At 33.0% G+C, this 24569-nt stretch overlaps 1 protein-coding gene across 1 annotated transcript in view; it reads left to right on the top strand.

Moving 5' to 3' along the window:
- Ssp3 (short spindle 3) overlaps window positions 1–24192 on the top strand; it is a 49271-nt gene extending 25079 nt beyond the window's left edge. The window contains exons 12-15 of the mRNA XM_083049442.1: window positions 13097–13526; window positions 16780–16971; window positions 22213–22386; window positions 23284–24192. Coding sequence (XP_082905568.1) covers window positions 13097–13526; window positions 16780–16971; window positions 22213–22386; window positions 23284–23358 — 871 coding nt within the window. The 3' untranslated portion in view covers window positions 23359–24192. The remainder of the gene's footprint in view (window positions 1–13096; window positions 13527–16779; window positions 16972–22212; window positions 22387–23283) is intronic.
- Window positions 24193–24569: the final 377 nt, after the last annotated feature.

Here is a 24569-nt window from a genome sequence, read left to right as displayed (position 1 = left end):
AAGAGGGAAGAAACGTGTCGAGAGATTTTTTTTACACACAACTTATAAGATAATAAATAAATACAAGCATAATACATGTATTTCTAAAGTAATTCATTTTTCTAAATAATTTTTCGAAACACTTGATCATTTTTTCTCCCAACTTTTTCAACCTTGGACAAGTAGATCTGCGCGCGGATATAAAATTGCAATTGATATTCAGAGATCCATTGCAGATTTATTCGATTGAAAATTGTGGATCACACATAGTTTGTACAGAGACGCTTTCTGGACCACAGATTATATTTCTTTTTTCTCGTTGGGGTAAAATTGCGTATACAGGGTATTCCAGACTTATCGGTGTATTAATGGCAGATTCTTAGGACTATTTGGAAACTATATGAATTTTTTTTCTTAGTGAAAATGTCGAGGCACCAATAATTTTCGAGTTATAAGATTGAAAATAGTTTTTCGCAAACTAAACCTTATGAAAATAAAATATTAACAAAACTACATTTTTCAGTTAATTTTAGGTCGAATTTAATTTAATAAAATTTTAATTCAAGGCTTAGTTACAAAGATATATGATGATAAAAATTGGCAGCTTGCAAAAAATGATGACCTCCCTCGATATTTTCATTAAGAAAAAATCGTCTCCAAATAATCTTATGCACAGAGAATTTTCTCTTAGAATTTACCCCGAAAATCATAGTAATCGTGGGATAATATGGCATGGAAAGATTTTTATGAGAATTTCTCTGATTAATATTTATCACAATAAAATATAAAATATGTTTGATTAATTTTACTAAAAATATAGTAAAATTTACTAAAAGTATATAAAATGAATCAAACATATTTTTAAAATTCTTTCCACACCACGATTACCATGATTTTGAGGGTAAATTCTACGAAAAAAATTCTCTCTGTAGGAATCTCTCATTAACGGATGGTCTGGTAAGTCTGGGACACCCTATATAAAAAAAAGGCATTTTTTAAACATATGACTCTCCTCTCTTGCCGAATGATAAAACCGTTTTAAACAAAGTCCAGCGTATCGCGTCGCACACCTGTCACGTTCATCGGCGTCAGTAAGTACGTCCTAAAACGCGAAGGCTGAAGAGGGAAGGGGGGTGAAAGAGGCGAGGGGTCGGTATGTAGCCGGCAAGATCATCGGCGGTCGTGGAAGAAAGGGGGGAGAAGAAGAAAAAACATCGCGGGGGTGAATGAGCGAGGCGGGCTTGGCTACGTAATCTGCTAATGGACTGTTCTCCTCCCTCCCTCCCTTCCGCCTCTCGTTCCCTCTCTGTTTCTCCTCGTCCAAATTCACCCTCGGCCGCTAACGCATCCCCGCGTCCTCCTCTCAACCCTCCTTCGAACCGGTCTCGACTCATCCCTCTGTCTCTCTTTCTCTTTCTCTCTCTGTGCCGAGTTATCGGCGACCTACCCGCACACGCCCAGTCGTTTGCTATTCTTCGTACTTTTGTTGCCTTCCTTTTTTCTACGTGTTGCTCGCTGGATTTGGTCGATACATCGCGGATCGGTTAATGCACAGGGTGTTGGAAAATTAAGTGTACAAACTTGAAAATTGTATCAGAGAGAAAAAAGAGAGAGAACTTCTCCCCCACTATAGATACGAAAATATTTAAGTTAAGTGATCGCGAGGGGATGAAAAAAATGTTTTTTTGCGAATCTTGTAATCTTCACGGATGAACAATTTTGTTCAAAAATTTTTTTTAACACAAATTGTCTTATGTACCCCAGATTCATTAGCAGAAGGGTTAGGGTAGCAATAAAATGTTATTAAATCGAAAATAATTTTCAAGAAGCTTAGCTTGCGAAAAATCCTCAATTTTTAATCGCGAGAAATTATTATTGTTTCAGCATTTAAAATAAAAAATCCAAACAAAAGAGACAAATTTCTGACACATTTTTCTGAAACATTTAAAGTTGCTTTGGATACCCGTTCATTGACAAAAGGATTAAGTAAACTTTGCATCTACATAGAATTTTAATTTGAAGCTTCCTGAAAAGGAGCAATAAATGATAATCTCCTAAATAGTAATTTAAGATTGAGGAAAGAGCCTTTCCAAATTTGGCCAAAGAGTAAAAAATGAGTGCTCGATAGTCTTAGATTCTTTATAAGTGACTATAAATAGAAACTACATATATAATTCAACCGCTTTGTCTTGCCGCAAGTTTGATTTAATCTTTATTTACAGTCTTCGTGTTGACAGAGAGCGAGAAAGAGAGATTACTCTCTTCTTGGTCAATAAAATTTTCAACGTTTACTTCAACACAAGGAAACGCGAGGAAACCGTCTTTTTCGCGCACAAAAATACATACTATACAGGGTGTCCGGTAATAGTCGCATCAACCGTCGTGTGCAGGTAGAGCTAGTTAAACCGAGTAGAAAAGTCCTCTACCATTTTGCGATATTCTCAATAATAAGAGAGATATTAATTAATAAAGATCGGCCAATTCGCGTGACGATGGCGAGAAGAGACAGCCCAGTTTTATGTCGTTACTAAGCATGCGGCGAAAAGAAACAGTATAATGTTACACGGTTGCTAAGCGCGTGATGAAGCGGGGTGGAGCGCTTTACAAAAGACAGTAACTCCATACGAGTAGCGCTAACTCTGGACCCCCAAGTGGGTTGTCTCTTCTCGCCGCACGCTTATCATCACGCGAATTGGCTGATTTTCTTTAATTTATTTCTCTCTTATTATTGAGAATATCGCAAAATGGTAGAGGACTTTTCTACTCGGTTTAACTAGCTCTACCTGCACACGATGGTTGATGCGACTATTACCGGACACCCTGTATATATTCGGTTAATAAACGCAGAATTTCATGTGCGCGCGGTTCCCATTTAATTAACTTCTTTTCGTATTGAAATTCAGACATGCAAATAGCCGACTAAATATTACATTAAATCCGCGAATGACAGATGGTATCGTTCGCGCGCATAAATAATGAGTTAAATTATTACCGGCGAATGCGCGCCGGTCGAATTAATTATGGTGACATTGTATTTTATCTTGTAAACGTTGCACACAGCGCGCAAAAGCAAGCGATAAGTCCCTCTCATTTTCCAATTGTTATTAATTATCGGATCGACTGCATAATGCACGCGCCGTTTTATTTTGAAAACGCACACGAATATATATACGATTTTAAAACAATGATTAAAGTTAAAGCGCACGTTTCTTTTCTACGTACAATTTTTTGGTAAATATATGGGGCATTCCATACCAAACCAACGAATTCAAATTTCAAAATAAGTGTATTTTGTAAATACTTATTTTTTTAATCGGAATGGTGTAAAATACTAAAAAATGCGATTTTTGAAAAAAAAATCGAAAAATAGTCAAAAAATCGAAAATATTTTGTTTTTAAGTCTAAAATAATATACATTTTTTTGAAAAAAATCAAAGGGGTCTCACATTGAGGGAAAAAAAATAATTTCGGTTAAAATTGACTAAAACATTACACAGAGCGAATTTTCTCTTAGAATTTACCCTGAAAATCATGGTAATTGTGGGACAATGAATTTTATGAAAATTTCTTTGATTAATATTTATCACAATAAAAATAATAATATCTATCACAAAATAAAATATAAAATATGTTTGATTAATTTTATTACGCAGTTTAGTCAAATTAATCAAACATGTTTTATATTTTATTGTGATAGATATTATTATTTTTATTGCGATAAATATTAATCAAAGAAATTTTCATAAAATTCTTTCCATATCATATTGTCCCACGATTATCATAATTTTCAGGGTAAATTCTAAGAGAAAATTTTCTTAGTGTATTAAATTTTCTTTTTTTTTTAATTTTTTCAATATTTTTTTCGAAAAATACATTCAAAGACAAAAAAATGACCATCTTATTATTGACAATATTTTTATTTTTTTTCAAGTTATAAATATTTGAAATTTTTTAAATCAATTTTTAAAAATAATTTTTTTTTTATGTATAACTCGGAAATCGAAAAAGATAAAAATCTAAAAAAATTCATGGAAGCTACTTTTAAAGATACAATAATATAATATAAAAAAAATTAAGCAAATAAAAAATGGTCGGGGGGAAAAGTCTTTGAATTGGTATGGAATGCCCCATATATACATAATATGTATGTATGAGGAAAACAATATTCTCTCTTTCTTTCTCTCTGTAGATTTTATTAGCTTTTTTTTTTTGTTTGATTGTGTACGCTTATATTTTAAAAGCGATGCAAATTCAGTTTCTTCAAAATCTTGCTAAAAAACAAATACGTCATTTATAACTGTATTCCCCGTATTGCTTTATTTATCTCCGTATTTCAAAATTGGACTTGTACTATCAAAAAAAAAAATTTTTTTTTAATTATCGTATATTTCGCGCTTTTTATTTGCATCGCGTAATTGCAATTTGTTAAGGATTTATATTTAATCCGCATGTTCTCCGACGAGACGTTCGTTTCGAAATCCACAACTGCGCTCTTCTCGGATCGCGTTGCGTCATAAATTTAAGGTAAACGCGAGTTTGGCGATTCGACGATTCAAATTAGACAGCAGATGCACTTAAAGAGCATCAGCTGGCACAGCCGGGTGTTGGTCAGTGATTCATTTCCGAAGCCTTCCGAGGTCGACAGGCTACTCGTACTCATTTTTAAAGAGCGCGCGTCTCTCAATCCGATCTTCAAATGCTTAGTCATGTCGACGCTGTTTCAACATTAATTAGAATATCGACATACATTATAAACATTAAATTCATCTCTCGGGGAAAAAGACTTGTTATTTTCCTTTATAATCAGTTAAAAAAAAAAAAAATAATAAATTTGGTATGAAAAATTAGGAATGAAGAAAAAATAAGATAAAACAATGAATGACGATGATGATATATTTGAAAGAGAATTTGGTCGCAATTTTTGCGCGCAATTAAGTTGGCGCATCGAGCAGAGCTTCCTAGTTTTGAAAGCTGGAGGAAAAAAGGGGATCTTCGACAGTAATAGTGCTGTCAACGACAGCGATGACAAGAGCGGCAATGTAGTAATGGGAACCGCGGGATTGAAGCCGAGTATTTGATCAGGCGGGACACACAGGGGCGTATATAAGTAGAAATAGGCACGGAGCGGCTGTTCTTATTCCCATTCTGCTAAGTGGCAAGCTTCGGCGTTGTCTATTATCCCTCCGCATAGTCTCCCCCTCCCCGCATAGGGCTAGCTTTAAACGTGACGCCAGAAGAAGTTCAATGTTGACTTTGACATTTGCGAGATACATTGTACGCGAAAGTGTTAATATGCTTTGGCGAGGCTCTCTGTATCTGACAGAGGAGTGTTTGGAACGAAAGAATTTAATTAAAACACAGAGAGAATTTTCTTTTAGAATTTATCCTGAATATCATCGTAATCTTAAGAAAGAATTTTAATTAATTTTAATATATATGTAATAATTAATTTAATTAATATAAAATTAATATAATAAATAGTAAAATTAATCAAACATGTTTTATATTTTATTGTGATAGATATTAAGCAGAGAAATTCTCGTAAAATTCTTTCCATACCATATTGTCCCACGATTATCATGATTTTCAGGGTAAATTCCAAGAGAAAATTCTCTCAGTGTATCAATAAGTGCCTAAATATAAAAAATGAATTTTATTTATATTATTCATATCAATAAAGATTATTTATATATTTATATTAAATTATATTTATATTTAAAAAAATTTATTATTTATATTATAAGAAAAAATTATTTATATTATTGATATTGATAAAATTTCTTTATTTATATTAATAAAGTCATATTAATCTTGATTATTTTTTAAAGAAGAGATAGCGCGTGTATTTAAATATTTTCGTTGCAGTTGATTGGCCTTTTATTTAGAAATATTTCACAATTTTTGTTAAATTTAACGGAACTGACATGAAAAAAGTATTATATATAACTCCTGCAACTTTTTTTACTTATAAGTAAAAAAAATTAAAAATCAAAATAAATAAAGAAACTAAAAATTAAAATTTTAAATTTTAAATTGATTTAAATATAAATAAATAATAAATTCTTTGGAATGAGAGAACAAAAAGAAATATCTATAGTAGCGAAATCGATTAATATGATTGACTTTATTAAATATAAAGGATTTATTCTTTATATTTAATAAAGTCAATCATTAATTTTGCTAGTATAAATATTTCTTTTTGTTTTCTCGCTCCAGCAATTTCTGACACTTTTCTAGTACAATTAGATTGATAATTTTAAGGTTGACGCGTGTGTGTGACGTTTATTTTGAAGACATTATTTTGCCCGTATATACTTCGTTCCTCCCAGAGTTCTTGGTTTCTCTCGAGTTCTCTCTTTTTGCATAAGAACAGCGTATATTTTCATGTAAATATACTAGATGCGACCTGCCATTTTGTACTCGGCGTACCGTATCTCTTCCTCGGAAATATTGGATTTCCGTAGGTAAACATAAATTATTTTTAGAAATTCTACTCCGCGTATAAACACGCGCAAACGACGTGTACTTCGCCGAAGCGCAGCTTCACGAATACATTTCCACTGGCGTGTTCATAACATATTGAATATCGGTAAATGGTAATGGTCTCCAGTCAACAGAGCTAAAATCGGTTATTAAAAAATTCAGGTTTACAGGAAACCGATGCAGGGATTTCACATGTAATAATGAATGCCGGCGCGACATTTTTAGTAATTTCAAACATTCGTAAAAAAATTTTTTTTTTTCAAAAATTAAATGCGGACGTCGATATTAAATCGTTATGAAAAAACGTACCAGTTGGTCAATATCAAAGTTGGTCCTATCAAAAATAAATGCAATCATCTGTCTTATAATGATATATATAAAATACTTCTCTTGTAATTTATTTATTTATTTTTTTTTTTATTATATCTTCTATTTTTATTACATTTTATTACACTTATACATATTTTTTATTTTTTTCTGATTTTCCTATTTATTTTTGTGAAATAATTTTCGCGGCGATCGTTGAAATACAGAGAACAGCAAATTATTTTGGTCGGAAAAAAAAAAAATAAATAGAAATGACCAAAATAATTTGGTCGTTTTTATTTATATTTGTTAAATATTTTTACTTGCACTTGTTCGCGCGTCGTTTGAGCGAATTTTACGATACGTTCGACAGCGTCGCTATGCTCGGCCAAGCCGCATGGAGAGAGTTTTGCACCCTTCGTCCTACGCTTATCCCCCTATACTAGAACCTCTCTCTGACTATATATATACGTACAGAGTACCGTAATGCGCTTCGTCCCCCGCGCTACCGAAATCCCGGCGTGAATGCATTACGCATCAACGAATCCGGAGTAGCAATATCCTGTGAGTTGCTGGATGTTGGAGCTCCGGGGATTATAATACATTACCAATTCGACGAAGACCATTTGACCTTGTTTCAGACTTTATTTCGCGTGTCCCTTTATTCACTTTTAATACAAACTCTCGTCGAGCTTCTCTCTCTCTCTCCCCAGCAGAAATGCTCTCTTTCTCTCTCTCTATAGACACGATGGAATACAGAAAAGAAATGATTCGTCGTTATTCCTATCGTTATTATATCGAGGAAGTACATTGTTGAAAATTTTTCATTTCCGCGCTTTCAATCGCGCTACCTCGCGTTTATTTTATTTTTTTTTCTCTTCTACGTTAATGAATAAAATATTTTTTTTTCTCTCGCATACGATCGATGATAGAGAGCTTCGGCGGCCCGCTCTTCCCTTTTTTTTCCGATTCAATGATACGCGACTGTCATTTACACACTTCTGCCATTTCGTTGCGCAAACACGGCCTATTGTCGAAATAGCGAAATGGCACTTCTGGCCAGGCGCTCTTGTATCTGTTATTCTTATATGGACGTCACTTCACTTTCAAATGCAGTTTAAATTTATAAGGATACATCAAAGTGCGGAGTATAATAAAATTATTAGTTCGATAAATATCTGTGGAAGTTATATATTAATTTGTATAATGCTCAATTTATGGGATTAATTATTATATTGTTTTTTCTATTTTAATATTACAATTGTAATAGATTTATCCTCTTTTCGGTACGTTTTTTTCCTAGTATATATCGTACAAGGTAATACCTGCGTTTCCAACCGTGCATACGCCGCAAATTACATTTTGATTGATTTACTGCATTAATTCTCGAGTGTTATTCGCGAATGACTCGCGTGCGGCCGCGAAAAATATATGTTGCGGCGATTTTCAGCCAGATACGTTTCGATTAACAGAAAAATTGTTTCCGTTTATTTTTATTCTGCCTCGTTTGTCAGAGAGTCACCGGTATTTTTTATCACCCGCGACGTTATATACACTAATATTCAACCCTCTAAATACGCGTGTATCACTTTGGGGCACAAATATTTTCCATATATCGTCGAAAATATTTTTAATACGATCCCGAAAATAGAACGTTATGTTTTTAAAATTGTCCCTCTTGTTCATACAATTATTTATACTAGAGAAATGTGCGCGTTTTTTATTTTTAATGCTCAACATCACACTTTGGTCCCTAATCCAACAGAATTGTTCGGTGCGGGTTTGACGAGTTGCCATAAACCGGATAGACGGTGTATTTCCGCGTTCTCGTAATCCAGGCACGACACACAAATTACGAGCCATCCATCCATCTATTCATCCATCCATCCATTCATCCATCCATCCATCCATCCGATTACCCTCCTCATAGGTGCCTTTTCCCGCCCGTGTAAGTGCACTCGCGTGCGATGCAGCAAATCGCGTAAGCCACCGCTAGCTAGAGTGTTGGAAGAAGCTGGGACGAGAGAGGGTGGCAGGAAGAGAAAGGGAGGCAGAAGCGCGTAAAGATATGCACCCTCGCGAGCTCGCTATGAAATAATCATATGGTTAGCTAATGGCGGCCTCCGGGGTAGCAGCAGAGTAGTCATCTCCCTATCTCCCGCCGTATGCGGGGAACGAGGGGATAATAAATAAATTCGATATATTTGTGTGCCCCGCGAAAAGCCCCCCCGCAAACATTCAATGATAGATCGCAATCTCGGGTTGCCGCCCCCCATCCTTCCCCCTTTCTTCTTCACCCTGAGGCGGACGTGCGTGAAGATCGGGACATGGGATCTTCCTGGTTTCGAGGCGCGGAATCGCCTCGATATTCTCGTCATGTACGGTGGACGCGTCGCTGAATAACAGATTGGGGAATATTTCTATAGACAGTTCCTCTAAATTGATTCCCGCTAACTGAGTTGCTAATTGGAATATTAATCAACGTCACATTTAAAGAAAAACACGATTGTTTTATATATTAATATATTATTTATATTATATTATTTTATTTTATACATATTGTATTATATTATTTTATATTATTATATTATATACATATATTATTTTATGTTATATTATATACATATATTATTTTATATTATTGTATTATATTATTTTATATTATATTATATTATATTATATGCATATTATATAAAATAATATGCTCTTATTTTTCGAGATACTTATAAAGAGTTCGAATCTATTTCCTCTAGAAATTCTTCGAATCTTGAAAGTACTATTTTTTTTTTTCTTTTTTTTTTTCCGAAATAATTCTATAGAGAATTCGAAATCATGCAACAAATTTGAACCTACTTGTGAGGTACTTAATCCTATTGCTATTTATAATGTAGCTTATGATAAAAAGATCAAGTTTCGAAAGATTATATTATTAGTTCAGAAATATATGTATTCTATAAATAAGTAAATATATATATATATATATTAAAAATAATATAAATATAAAATATAAAATAATATAAATATATACAAAAATATATATATAAATATTATAAATATTATAAAACAATAAAATATGTATATATTCGTATATTTAATATATTCTATTTTTTTATGTTATATAGTATTTATGTCGTAAGTATTATTTTTATACGTTTGTCCTTTTTTCTTGTTGTAAATAGTTTGAAATTTTTGAAACATTTAATCAACTTTGCGAGCAACTCCGTAACTATGTGTACTTGCATATCATAAATTGTGCGTATAGAGCGAAAGCATGTTTCCAAAGTTCCAACATTTACCTAAGCGTTAACAAATTTTCTCGCTTCGAGCGTTACATAATTTCCAGAAACCACGAGTGGATAACACGATTTACAACAGATAATAAAATCACATATTTTAGTCATACAGTTTCTCGCGAGCGAGCGAAATTTTAACAAAGATCGAGATTCAAATTACGGAGAGATGTTCAACGTTGAAAGATTCGGGAATCGATGATTTCCTCTTCAACATTTTCTCTGTGAAAGATATATCATCATCAAATTGGCCTGTGGTTTATATACGAGACACCTTCCCTTCTCATCTAAATCGACCAGCCTCAATTACATGATTATGAAAGTATGATTCAATGTTTCTTCGCACTAGAGAGAGAGGAAGTAGAATCACTCGGAAGGACTCATCCCTTCTCGGGTTAAAAGATTAAGCGATACTTCTATTCACAGCGCGCGGTGACTTTCACGGACGTATAATCCCCGAGAAGAGGGTGGAGAGAGAGAGAGAGAGAGAGAGAGAGAGAGAGAGAGAGAGAGAGAGAGAGAGAGAGAGAGAGAAAGAAAGAAAAATAAATGGGGGGGGGCAGAGATGACTACTCGCCCATTCAAAATTATTACAGTCGAAGAGACGCGGGACCCCTCGTCCCAACTGTCCCAACTGTGTTGTTGCAGGTTAGCTTGAGGGGCACGGAAAGAGGGGGCAGAGGGGGTCGCTCGTGTAATCACTCGCAGCGACTCTAATCCGCGCGATCATTTCGCTGCATTTTATTAGCGAATTTGTTCGACCCCCTCCGTGATACCGAGATAGTGTCGGATCGGACAGTTCGTGTTCGCCCATCGTATCTCTCGCTTCGAGAGGAGCCAAGCTTAAAAGAGGACTTAGGTGTGTCGCGTGTTTAACGACGAGAGAGGCTCAATAATTTTCCGAAAATCTCGCTATCGTAACCCTTTTTCGCGAACCCCCAATTGGGAAACGCTGGTCAGCCTGTAATGTGCTATAGAAAAAAAGAAAAAAAAAGAGAGACAAAGAGAGAGAAAGAGTGCGGATTAGCTTGCAGTTAGTTATGATTAGACGCGACAGTTGGCCTTCCAGCATCGAAGGGGGCAGACGCTCTTTCTCTCTCTCGCCCCCCTTTTTTTCTCTCCTCTCCTGTCGTGTATATTATATATTCCAATACCACTCATTGACGCGAGAGCTCCGTCCGTGTGGGTTTCTGCCGAAGAGGGTCGAAGGGGGCGGCGATAATACGCGCTGACAGGCGCGCACCCCCTTGGGGGGGGAGGAAGGGGGCGCTTGCGCGGCCGCGAAAGGGGATGCTGCCTGCGAGAAAGGAAAACATATACATACAACAGCCCGATAGAATGAGCATCGCGTGCGCCGACGCTCGCTTACCCTCTCGTCCCCCTCGACCCCTCTTCGCCCCCTCGGTTCCCTTCTGCACCTTCGACCGCACCTCCCTTTTCTCTCTCTCTTTCTCTCTCTTTCTCTTTTCTCGACGCGCTCGGAATTACACACCGATGTTATAATCCTCTCGTGTTACGCCATCGCACATGCTGTCCTGTAAGCAATACATTGTTTTTTTTTCTTCTATCCGGTGCTCTCCCTCTCCAGCGTCCATATGCACGGCACTTCGCTGCCGTATGATCGCTCGGTGATCGACGAGCGGCGATTGTCAAGAGAGTGGTACGAAGTGAGATCTCCTTCGAGTCGGTTTTATAGGGGGGGCTCGACGGCCCATTGTGACGTTACGTCTAAATATCGAATTGCTCGTTTCTATCGATTAAAACAGGCGTTTTTACGCGTCGAAGATATACGAATGTTCCATTTATGATGGGTTCTATTTTTATTGGATGTTCAGCGATGCTCCTTCGACTCTCAATCTATCTTTCAGATTCTATTTCAGATATTGAAATTAATTTTCATATATTACAATTTATTTGAAATTCTTTTTGAAAGAAAACTTTTTAATTTAATTAATTGATTTAATTTAATTGAAAATAAATTTTGATAGGAAATTTTCCAGTGTTCTTATTTTGGATATATGTACATGTTAGAAATATTTAGTACTGTTCCTTCAATTCTCTCTCAATCTGTCTTTATTATTTAGATGTTAAAATTAATTTTTATATTACAATTTGAAATTCTTTTTGAAAGAAAATTTTTTTTATTTAATTAATTGATTTTTTAAAATAATAATGCATAATGTTTTCTAATGATTAGATTAAAGTACAGAAATTTATGATAGGTAATTTTTCCAGCATTCTCATTTTCGACATACTTGTTAGGGGATCAAATTTAATATATGTATTTAAAAATTTGAGTCAAGTCCAATAATTAAATTTTATTTTCTAGGATTCGAATAATATAAGAAATAATAATTTATACATTTTACTTGCAAAATAATCGAATCTAGACCAGTTATTCGAATTTTAGATTGAGTATCTGCAAGATTCGAAATAGTACTTATAAGTACTTAAATAAATACTTATTAATTAAGTACTTATAAGTATTATGTCTCTCGCGCGCGATAGAAAGTACTATTATTAATATTTATAATATTAAAAGTATTAGTATAAGTATACTTAAATAGTATTATTATAAATTCTTAATAGTACTTATATTATAATAATACTTTTTATATCATAAAGAATCGATCTTTTATAAATAATACTCGAACTCTAAGATAAAAAAAACTGATACTTGCACACCCATTCATCTACCCCTACAATTTCTCATAAGTATTCATAAAAGATTCAAACATACTTGATCCAGATTCAAATGTATTTGAAAGTATTGCTCTTTTTTTCGAGGTACTTATAGAAAGTTTGAACCTATCTTGTCTAGATTCGAGTCTACTTGAAAATACTATTTTTTTTCTTATTAATCATAGAGAATTCGAAACCATGCAAACAAATTCGAACCTACTTGCAAGATACTTAAACCCATCGCTAATACTTATATGTATATTTCATATTTGTGATGTATAAAAAAAAAGTAGACATCTTTCTCTCTCTGGAATCTCTACTTCAGTAATGCACATCGATTCTTTTGTGTGCTTCAGATACCTGGTAGCCGGCGGCTTAGTGGATCGCGTGTCATGTCACAGCCGGGCCCTGATCGAGACGGATTTTTTTCTGGATCAGGAGCACGAGTCGCCGTTGCTAATATCGTCTTACGATCTCGTCGCGCGTATCTGCGGCCATCTGAGGCGGTCCGCCGATCAAGATAGTGTCAACGTGCACGGCGAGGGTGGCGGCAACAACGTCGAGCAAACAAGCAACGAGTCGCACTTGCTGTCGACCTTATCGGCGAGCGAGGCCTCGGGCGCGATCGGCGCCCTTTACGCGGCTGTCGCCTTCGCGCCGCAGAATCAGAAGGGTGGCGCCTCGCCCACCCCCAATCACACGTTCACGACCGCCGTAAGGACCCTGGCCAGTCGCGGTCTCAAGTTCCTCAGGTCGATCGCGGAACTCGATCTCCGGACACTACAGGTAGGTGTATACTCCCAGGAAAACCTGGTATTCTCAGGGAATTTTGTTTTTACCTTGAAAAATCAAGGAATTCTCATGCAATTTGGTTGGGGTTCAGGAAATTTTTTTAAAAATTGCCCTTTTGATAATTTTTAAGAAACATATGTCTAACATATCTTTGCAATATTTAAGTTTTTATTAAAATTTTATGTGATTTTTTTATTGACGATCTATTTCAGTGTCTAGATCTTATGTAAGTTTCATAAAAAATTGTTCGATTTTTTTTATCAGTAATATTTAAATAAATTAGTACTCTTTACTTATTTAATATATATATTAATAAATAATTAAATAAATTAATAAATAATTAAATAAATAATAATTTAATAAACTAATAAGTAATAATTTAAATAAATTAATATTTCTTAAGACGTTTATAATAAATTATTTTTTTGTTTTCTATTTTTATTTTACATTATATTCTTGCATATTTTTAGCGTTTAGATACAATGATATATCGCACTTTGTTATTGTCTAAATTAATTTTACAATTAACAAATTAATATTAAATGCTAGAAAAACTTCACTCTTAATAACTTTCCAATCGTATGAATAGAAAACATTAAAAAACGTATATACAATAAAGGGACTTTTAAAAAGCTGCATCTACAAATTTTCTAATTTTACCTGAAATTTTAAACGAAAATACCGGGAAGCTCAGGGAATTCTCAGGGAATTTTTTTACAAAATTTGAGTAGACACCCTGTGCAAAAATGTCGCCTTGCGACATTCCTTCGTGATTTCTTTTTTAACAAAAGAGTGGGCCAGTTTCCTTCGAAAAACCTACCCCCTTTTTTTCAATTTCGCTAAATAATGGTTTAAATAAAAATAAAAATTTATTAATAGTAGATTAATTCTTAAAAGTGTTTTGTTGAGGCGAATGAATGTTTCAAGAAATAAGCGTTCTGAAAAATTAAAATTGCTACAAATCGAACAAAAATAACATATTTGAATTTTTCACTAAAATGTACTTGTTTAAGCAAACTCTACGCTTTTAATGTTGAAGTTTTATTTTTTATTTTTTTTTAATAATATTTTTAGGATTAATCTATCAGTTATAAACTTTCATTTAAGCCATCACTGAGCTCAATTAAAGATAGTAAAAAAATGGAAGGAATTTAACCGTATCTTTGTCGAGAATAAATATTTATAGAAAATAAACATTTATCCGAGTCGAAATTTTTACTCTATATTTTTTCACGTTTATAAATTTTGGAGGATTTGATATATTTTATTTATATAGAAATTATATTGAATTTCTTTTATATCTCAAATAAACGAATAATTTCTCACTTATAGAGATTTAAAAGAGAAACTTTTGCGGTAAAATTATAGATTAAAATTAAACAGTCAAAATAAAGTGATCTCTAATTGCTTAAAGTATCAAAGATAGATAAATTAATTAAATATTGAAATAAAAGAAAAATTTTGACTCGAATACATTTACAAATATTTATTACAGATTGTAATAAAATCCCATTTTCGATAATATTGTTCGAAATTGAAGTTTGAATTGATTCCCAAAAAATTGACGCGATAAACATTAAAAAATAAAAACGCGAAACAGATAAAGAATTTTACCAGCATGTAAAATGACGTAATATTAAAGAACAAAAAATACTTTGTCGTTATTTAAATTTTCTAGAGGGAATGTAGCAAGAAAACACTTTCAAACTCGAAGAACTCTCGATACAAGGTGATTTAGCATACGGAGGCGCACTGAATGCATAAACTATGGACTTTTAATGAGTAAACCAAGTTAAGCGGGAACTAAGTTTTTATCGGCACTTAATTGTCGAGAAATAGTCTTATGTCGGTTTTTTGATCGGCCCTTCTTCTAACACCACCAAATAAATTAGCGCTCGTATAATTCTCGACGTACATTTTTATTAAAATTTTATTAAAATTTCTTATATATATATATATATATATATTCGAATGTAAATTATAAATACAAAATTATTAAATATAAAATTTATTATTTATTTATATTTATTGTATATTATTATTTTTATATATTCATTATATTTATTAAATATAAATTTTATTATATTTATTATATTATTAAATATAAAATTCTTTTAAATATAAAATATGCATCATCATGCATTAATTTCGAACTTTATCTTGCCTGAGATGAGAAATCGAGAGATGCAGCGTAAATCTGAAGCCACTCTTGAAACATTTAATTAAAAAGATAAAGATTACTTCATTCTACTTAAGAAATAATCCATACTCGGACTACTTAAATAGCGAAAGAGAGTATGCGTATATATTCATTAGATCGCTGTGTAAGATTCATTACTCTTTAATTCGCAACGCTCTTCGATTTGTCGGGCGCCCCCGCCCCCCCTCCCCCCCTAGGGGCTCGCCTCACCAAATGACAGCGATGCCGCTTGTTGCCGCCAACAATGCGGCTTTATCGTCGAAGGGCATCGAGCGGATGATGGAGATATCATGTATCGCGAGGGGGGTAAATGGGGGGCGGGGGGGGGGGGTAGTTATATTCGCCTGCCTGTCACAAGACGCAAAGGGCGCCTCCCGTGAAGTTCTCTCGCAGCGAGAGCCAACCGCGAATTGAATCGTGGCGGTGTCTCTCTCTCGCGCCCCCCTCGGCCCCCCTCTTTACGAGCGTAAACCATAAAGGCTCTCTATCCCGGGTGCCCCGCGGGAGGGCAACCCCCCTTCTGGGTCCCGCGGGAGCTTCCGTCGATTATCCCGCGCGGTCCAGATGAGCCCTGACGAGAGGTTTGCCAGAAACCAAACGTCTATTATCCATTCTCTTTGCTCCGGCTCTCTTCTATCTCGATGCGGTTTTGCCGCCGAACAAAGTTCCGCGATCGAGTCCGTCGTCTTAGATTTCAACGGGCTTGAAATCGCTCGCCCCTAAAGGGGGGTCCGCTAATTTTATTATTAATAATTCCGTGTCGTATTAATATCGATGGTATCGATATGATACATTAATAATATATATTATATATAATATATAATAAAATAATATATAAAAAAAATATATAATAAAATATATAATTAAAATATAATCTAATAAATAAAATAAAATATAATTAAAATATATAATTAATCAAAAATTAAAAATAAATAATATGATATATATATATATATATATATACTAATTCTATCCTCTACACTAATATCCAAAGATGATTGATGATTAAACAAAAAAGTGTCATGATGCACGTAATTCTTGTTGCAGAGCTTCCTGGGCTCCGAAGGTACGAGTTTGCAGTGGCGATTGATAGCGAGCCATCTGATAATCCGGTTGTCCCGCGATTCTTTATCGGACAAATTGGAAGTGGGATCTATGCCGGATACGAGCGGCATCCACATCCTCTCGGAGCTGTTTATGATGCTTGGCTACTTTGCTCTCAACAATCCGGACAATCAGGTACGCATCGCTCACATATCGCGGCGATCGATCACATTTCGAAATATAAAAGGGAAGATGGGGGGTGGGGATAAGTCTCTTTAGTGTTGGAATTTTAATTTTTTTTTTACGAATTTTTTTTCACGTAAGTCGTGACACCTACATCGGTTCTAATCTATTTTTAAAATATTAAATGTATTTTAAATTTTTTGTCTTTTTCATATGGTTATAATTTTTTTTATTTATTCCTTAATTTTTAAATTGCTTCCAATTTATACATCTGTAATTTGTGTGAATAAGTGTTAAGAAAGTATAAGATTTTACATTGAAAATTATGAGAGTTACCGATCAAATCAAATAAATTAAATAAATTTTAAAACTCATCATTCAAAAATTAAAATTAAAATGAATGAATGAATGAAAATGAAAATGAAATGAAGTAAAATGACGTTGCAATTGAAATTGAACTTAAAAATTGAAAACTGAAATTAAAATTAAACCAAATTTAATTTAATTTGAATCTAAATTAAACTAAACTAAATTAAATTTCATATGAATATATGTTATTGAATTTGATAAGAGCATAAACTTGTCAAAAATATCTTCCCTTCGCTTTTGACGTTTACTGCGCGTATAATCGCTCTAAATTCTTCGACTTTGTGGCGGTTTTTCTCGACTGTGATGTACCCCCTGGTAAAATGTTCGCGTAAAATGAACGCGCTGAATGGCGTTAGCGACCAAGAAGAAGGAAGGAACTGTTAGACACAACACACTCAGCGGACCTCCCTATCAATATACGGCCGAACGCAGTTAAGATATATTTACAGCCTTCTGTTCCATACGTCACGCGACACGTGTGCACACCAGCAGTGCCGGCTCGTCACAGTTTGCAATGTACGAAAATCCCAATAAATAATTGTAACGGGACTTGGAAAATATAAGAACATCGTCGAACGCGAGATTACACGTATTTAAAAAAATAATGAACAATATTTATAAAAGCTTTCACATCTTTTTAATGCAAATTTTCACTTATATTTGATAATCTACACAGAGAGAATTTTCTCTTACAATTTACCCTGACAATCATGCTAATCGTGGGATAATATGGTATGGAAAGGATTTTATGAGAATTTCTCTGATTAATATTTATCACGATAAAAATAATAATATCTATCACAATAAAATATAAAATATGTTTGATTAATTTTACTATACAGTTTAGTAAAATTAATTATTATATTAATTAGTATATTAATTAATATATTAATTATTATATTAATTAAATTAATTATTATATATATTAAAATTAATTAAAATTCTTTCCATATCATATTGTATCCCACGATTATCATGATTTTCAGGGTAAATTCTAAGAGAAAATTCTTTCAGTGATATAATTTAATTGATCTGTAATTTAATTAAAAAATTGAAATAGGAATAACTAGAAAATAAAATAAAAAACAGAACGTCTTTTTAAAAATAATACAATTTTATATGTATTTTAAAGAAATATATATAGAATAAATATTTTCAAAAGCTTTCAGGTTTTTTTTATATCCGAGTAATCTACAAATTAATTAGAAATAAAATAAGAATAACTCTATAAAATAAAGAAATAAAATGGCTTTTTAACAATGATACTATTTTGTGTATTATTAGGAAATATATATAATAAATATTTTTAGAAACTTTCAGATTTTTTTAATGCACAGTTATCACTTAAATCTGGATGATTTACAATTTAATTAGAAATAAAACAGAAATAATTATAAAATTAAATTAGAAAAACAGAATGTCTTTTTAAAAATACTATAAATTTATGTATTATTAAGAAATATATGTAATATTTTTAAAAGCTTTCATTTTTTTTAAATGCAAAGTTATCCCTTATTTACAATTTAATTTCGATTAATATTAAACAGTATCGGTAATTAATTTCAATTAAAGTAAAGCATTCATTATAGGATATAAAAGTTAATAAATTTTGGAATATTAAATTTGGAAGTTAATTTCAATTAAAAAAAAAAAAAATAGGAAACTTACGAAGGCTGCTCTTTAACAATGCTTTTTAAAATTTTTAAATACCTGTCTCGCGTAAAAAAAAATTGAAAATATTGCCATTGATCTCCAAGACGCCCATCGCCTAAGAGCGGTCCTGCATCCGTGTCCCGATCCCGCGAATGCGTGAATCGGGATGCACATAAGTGCCGAGTGCACCGCCGATGTCGCGCATTCGTCTTTCGGCGCTTTTTTAAGGGCCCCTCCCCCCCCCTCCCTGTTCGCGGAGAACGAGAAGAGTCAGTCGACCGGTCGACCTTTCGAGAGTAGCTGACTCGGGGAAAATCGTCTTCCGCGAGAATGGAGAGAGAGAGTGAGAGGGAGAAAATGGGAGAAAGAGAGAAACGAGACGCTTTTAAAGCTCTCTACAAGCATCTGCGGTTATCGCGCCCGACGACGACGTGGTTCTGTATCCACCTTCTCCGTTCGCGATCATAAACACGTCGCTATCCTCGTTTTTTGTCGGCCGCCCGTATAACCGAATTCGAGAGATGGATTTTTTTTTGCTCCTTTTTTTCTGTGCGGTGGCGCCTGGCCCGTATATGCGTTTTATGTACCACTCTCTTTCCGCTCTTATTTTAAGTCCGGAATATTAACTTTCGGGATATAGCGCGCGCGTGCCGTCACTCGTCGTTTAATCATGTTTATTCTTGTCGATCAAGTTTTCGTTACTTTGCTCTTTGTGGAATCAAATAGCGTTAATAGGTTTACATTAATCCTTCTGTCATTGAACAGATACCTGTAGATTGATGAAATTGTGAAAATTATGCATTGACAGAAGGGTTAACAGGGGAAAAACCTGCTATTTTCAGGGAATTTTATTCTATCTTGAAAAATCCGGGAATTCTCACGGAATTTGATTAGGATTCAGGGAATTTTTTTTTTAAATTGCCCCTTTAATAATTTTACTCTTTTGAGAAATATTTAAGAAACATATATTTAACATATTTTTGCAATATTTAAGTTTTTAATAAAATTCTCATATGATTTTTTTTATTGACAATCTATTTTTAGTATCAAGATCTTATGTAAGTGTTTCATAGAAAGTTGTTTATCTTTTAATATTTAAATTAACTAGTACTCTTTATTTATTTAATAAATAAATAAATAACGATAGTTTAAAATAAACGAATAAATAATACTTTAATAAATAATTAATTATTTTTATTTTATATTTTTGCTTTATATTTTTGCATATATTTTTGTTATTGTCTAAATTAATTTTACAATGAATAAATCAATATTAAATGCTGCATTCTTGATAATTTTGCAATCATATGAATATTAGAAAGCGCACACAATAAAGAAACTTATTTTAAAAATTGCATCTACAAATTTTCTTATTTTACCCCTTTTTTATTGTGAAAATTGTACTATAAAAGTAGCCTTGTTGATTCACGCAGAAGACTGTTTGACATTTTCGAGTTGCAAGTTCTTATGTGATTCCAATTTCATTTTATGTGATATAGAATTTTTATTTAATTTTTTATATAATATATAACTTTCACGTAAATATATACGATAATTTTTCTTCATGATCGGGTGTTTCGACGTTCTTCTTCACTTTCGTATTTTGCTCAACTTCTGCAAACTGTGTTCCTCTTCTTTTTGCAAAGATTGGGAACTTCGAGGCTGTACAAGAACCTCGCTTCAACCATAACTCGAAACACGTCAAGCAACCTTCAAACATGGATCGATGAGGCTACTTTTACGGCATAGTTTCCCACTATAAAAGCTACTTTTGCAATAAAGAGGAACTCTCTGGTCTTTTTCTCCTTTTCTCTTTCTCTCTTTTTTCTGCTAAATGATCGATTTCATCGCGAATCGATAATTCCCGCGAATTTTTTAAATGTTGTAGACAGAAAACTATGATAACCAGGCGAAAGATAAATCGATATTCAATATGAATACGAGATACGGGCGCCGAGGAAGGAAGGAATATATAAAATGTGGACATTTCCTGCTTGAGTTTTCTGCAGGTGCACCCGGAATACAACGTCCTGTGTTCGCAGAGGCACTTGTCATAGACTCAGACGTCCGGTGTGATGTCTTTTTTCTTGCCCCAAAGACTCTTTCCCTCTCTTTCTCTCGCTTCCGTGACACCTGAGTCATTTGGCTTCTCACGCTCTTTAAGAAAATTACTCTGTCGCCTTAATTAGCCGTCACGATCGAAAGACTACGAAGGTTCGATATGCGGGTAATTTGTAATTACAAGAGAATCTTCATCCGGTAACTCGCTCGAAAAATTCCGAGAGCGAGTTTGCGAATGCACACAATTGTGAAAGAAACCGTAATCGCTAAAAATTTATGTTGTGGAGCATATTTTTTAGCGATGACCGAAAGCTCGAGATAATATTTAATAGAAAATTGTAAAATAGCAGAGTCTTCGATAATTTCCCAATTCGATGATTTCTCTTCGACTTTTATCATTTATGAATATTTTTAAAAAATTTTATTAAAAATAAAGGGTGTGGAAAAAACAAGAATTAAAAACTAATTTTATGGCAATGGAAAAAAAACTCGAGATAATATTTAATAGAAAATTATAAAACAGATTCTTCAATAATTTCCCACTTCGATGATTTCTAGTCATTTCTCTTCGATGTTTATCATTTACGAATTTTACAGGAAACTTTTATTTGAAAAAAGAGTTAGAGTGAAGAAAAACACACGTTGTCGAGAATAAATAACTAATTTTATAGCCAATGGAAAAAAAACTCGAGATAATATTTAATAGAAAATTATAAAACAGATTCTTCAATAATTTCCCAGTTCGATGATTTCTAGTCATTTCTCTTCGATGTTTATCATTTACGAATTTTACAGGGAACTTTTATTAGAAAAAGAGTTAGAGTGAAGAAAAACACACGTTGTCGAGAATAAATAACTAATTTTATAGCCAATGGAAAAAAAACTCGAGATAATATTTAATAGAAAATTATAAAACAGATTCTTCAATAATTTCCCAGTTCGATGATTTCTAGTCATTTCTCTTCGATGTTTATCATTTACGAATTTTACAGGGAACTTTTATTAGAAAAAGAGTTAGAGTGAAGAAAAAAACACGTTGTCGAAAATAAATAATTAACTAATATAACGTAAAAGGGAGCCTGTTGTACAAACGAGTGCTAATAAGAGAACGGGTTGGTAATAAAATACAATAACTATCTCTATCTCGGGAATATGTTATCTCTGTTTCAGCTGGCTCTCCAATCAGCTGGCGCGGGTCCTAGCGTTCTCCAGCAATTATGCACTCTGCCGTTCCCTTTTTACGGGGATCCGAGATTGTTACCGTATACTTTACCGGCACTTTTGGCCGCCACGCATAACAATTCCGAGGCAATGGCGATATTGTCTTGCGAAATGTCGTACGAGGTAAGTAGGCAAAAATTATAAATGCGCAACTCACGCTGTCATATAACTTCGTCGTGTTAATGTCAATTTTATATTCAACAGATGTAGCAATTACAATAATTTGCGCGAAATTATTTCGAGAAATATTTTAGAAGTTTGTTGTTTTAGAAGTATTACTTGTTTTTCTAATATACACGTGTTAATCAGCAATTTTTCCTTAAAAAAACAAATTTGTTTCCATCTATCCCTCCCTTCTCCCTTTTTTATATTATATTAAAAACTTTTTAGCAAATATATATTTTTTATATTAATTATATCTGCAATTTTTTTCTAAATGTAGTCAACTGCACATTTTATATATTAATGAAACCTATTAATTGATTATCGATGACTAGTAATGATTTAACTTGTTTACAGGTAGGTATGTGTGTAAACAAGTTAAATCACGTAGTGGTTATTAATATATAAAATGCAAATTGACTGCGTTTTAAAAAAAAATACAGATTCCATCAATATAGAAAATGTATGTTTTAAAACTTTGCTAAAACCTTGATGAAAGTTTTTAATATAAGAGAAAAAGACGAATTTTTCCTTGATACATGTATATATTAGAAAAACAAATAATATATTTATATATATCTATATCAGTTTAAATATCTTTATATTAAATACTTTTAACATATGATAATTTTATATCATTCAATCAATCGTTTATATTTTATATAATTAATTTAAATGTAATTTTCAGACTTTATCTGGGATTTTTTTTATACTGTCTTATGTTAGCTGTATCATGTTCATAAATAATACAATTCGTTATCTGCTTTCATTTATATTACATGCTCTCTCTACACACTTTTGTTTCTCTTTTTATGGCTAATAACATTTAACGAAATAAATTGCAAATTGCCTTTACAGTTGCTAGAGCAGTACAGAAATTCAGACGAGGGTAAATTGAATCCTTTGGTGCGTTTGCTGAAGGATAACGCCTAGAAGAGTCTGCCTCGCGTTTTTCCGCGCCAAGAGGTTTGGATTAGTTTAATTTTCCATTTCTTAGAGTTCTCATTACAGGCGACTCTCGTAAGTCCGCGCGTATCGGTGTCATTGACATATCATTATGTCAAATTAAGTCATCTGTTTAATGACACAAAAAAAAAGAGAATAATTTTTAAAGAATGCGTAGCTAATTTAATTTAAATTTGCGTAGTGCGTCTGTGTCTATTATTGCAGAATTGCAGAAATCTCCCCCTCCCCCCGCTAAGTAAATAATACATCGAACGTTCGCGATTCTTCAAGTCCAGGAATAAAACTCAATAATTCTCGCGCGGAGACAAAGTTAAATTTACTCGAAAGTTGACGCGAACAAATAAAAAAAAATAGCACGTAAGTTAATTTAAACCGGTGCTTCCCAAACCATCTCGGTTCAGCCTATTTACGGCTGAGACACGCCTGATGTATTCCCGTTTTACATAGTTTTGCAATCTATCATCCAACTTCTGCACAGAGGATTCTAGAACTACTGGATTTTGAAATTATAGATCATTTTATGGGTATATTAATATATTAATATATTAATATATTAATATATTAATATATCAATATATTCACACGCAAATATATTAATATATTCATAAATATATTAATATATTTATAAAATGATTTTATAATTACAAAATCCAATAATTCTAGGATTTCTCTGTGTAAAATATATTAAATCATTTTAATATTTTTTAATACATCGTCTGCGTTCCATAAGTTTCATTTAAAAAAAAAATTTTTTTTTAATTGTAGAGAACTTTGGATTTTTGGAAATTTGTCAAAAATACTGATTTTCTTGTCAAAATAAAAAAAAGACATTTTCCGAATCTAAAGAGGGGCGAGAGAGAGAGAAACAAGAAAATAAAGTTACAATTTATACTTTCGATTAATCGCTCGGTGAGTAAATCGATTTCGCGTCTTGCTTTGTTCAACCGTAATAGAATAATTTATTTCTGAGTATCAGTAACGACTTACAATTGAAATTCTCTGCGGTACTTCGGATTTAGATTAAGTAGATGTACAAATGTTGCAAATTATCTCGCGTTGCATTAAATAGAAAATATTGTCAAACTATTACATTTTTTATACTCTAATTAACAGTGTAGTACTTAAATATCAATTATAATAACAGGATATTGCATAGAAATGCATCTGTTATCGTTTCG

The sequence above is a fragment of the Prenolepis imparis genome, unplaced genomic scaffold (genome assembly GCF_030444845.1).
Source record: "Prenolepis imparis isolate NDT839.2.m4 unplaced genomic scaffold, iyPreImpa1.0 SCAF_11, whole genome shotgun sequence".
In the NCBI taxonomy this organism is placed as follows: Eukaryota; Metazoa; Arthropoda; class Insecta; order Hymenoptera; family Formicidae; genus Prenolepis; species Prenolepis imparis.
The sequence above is the reverse complement of the archived record's forward strand: the minus strand, read 5'-3'. Positions and strand labels throughout refer to the sequence as shown.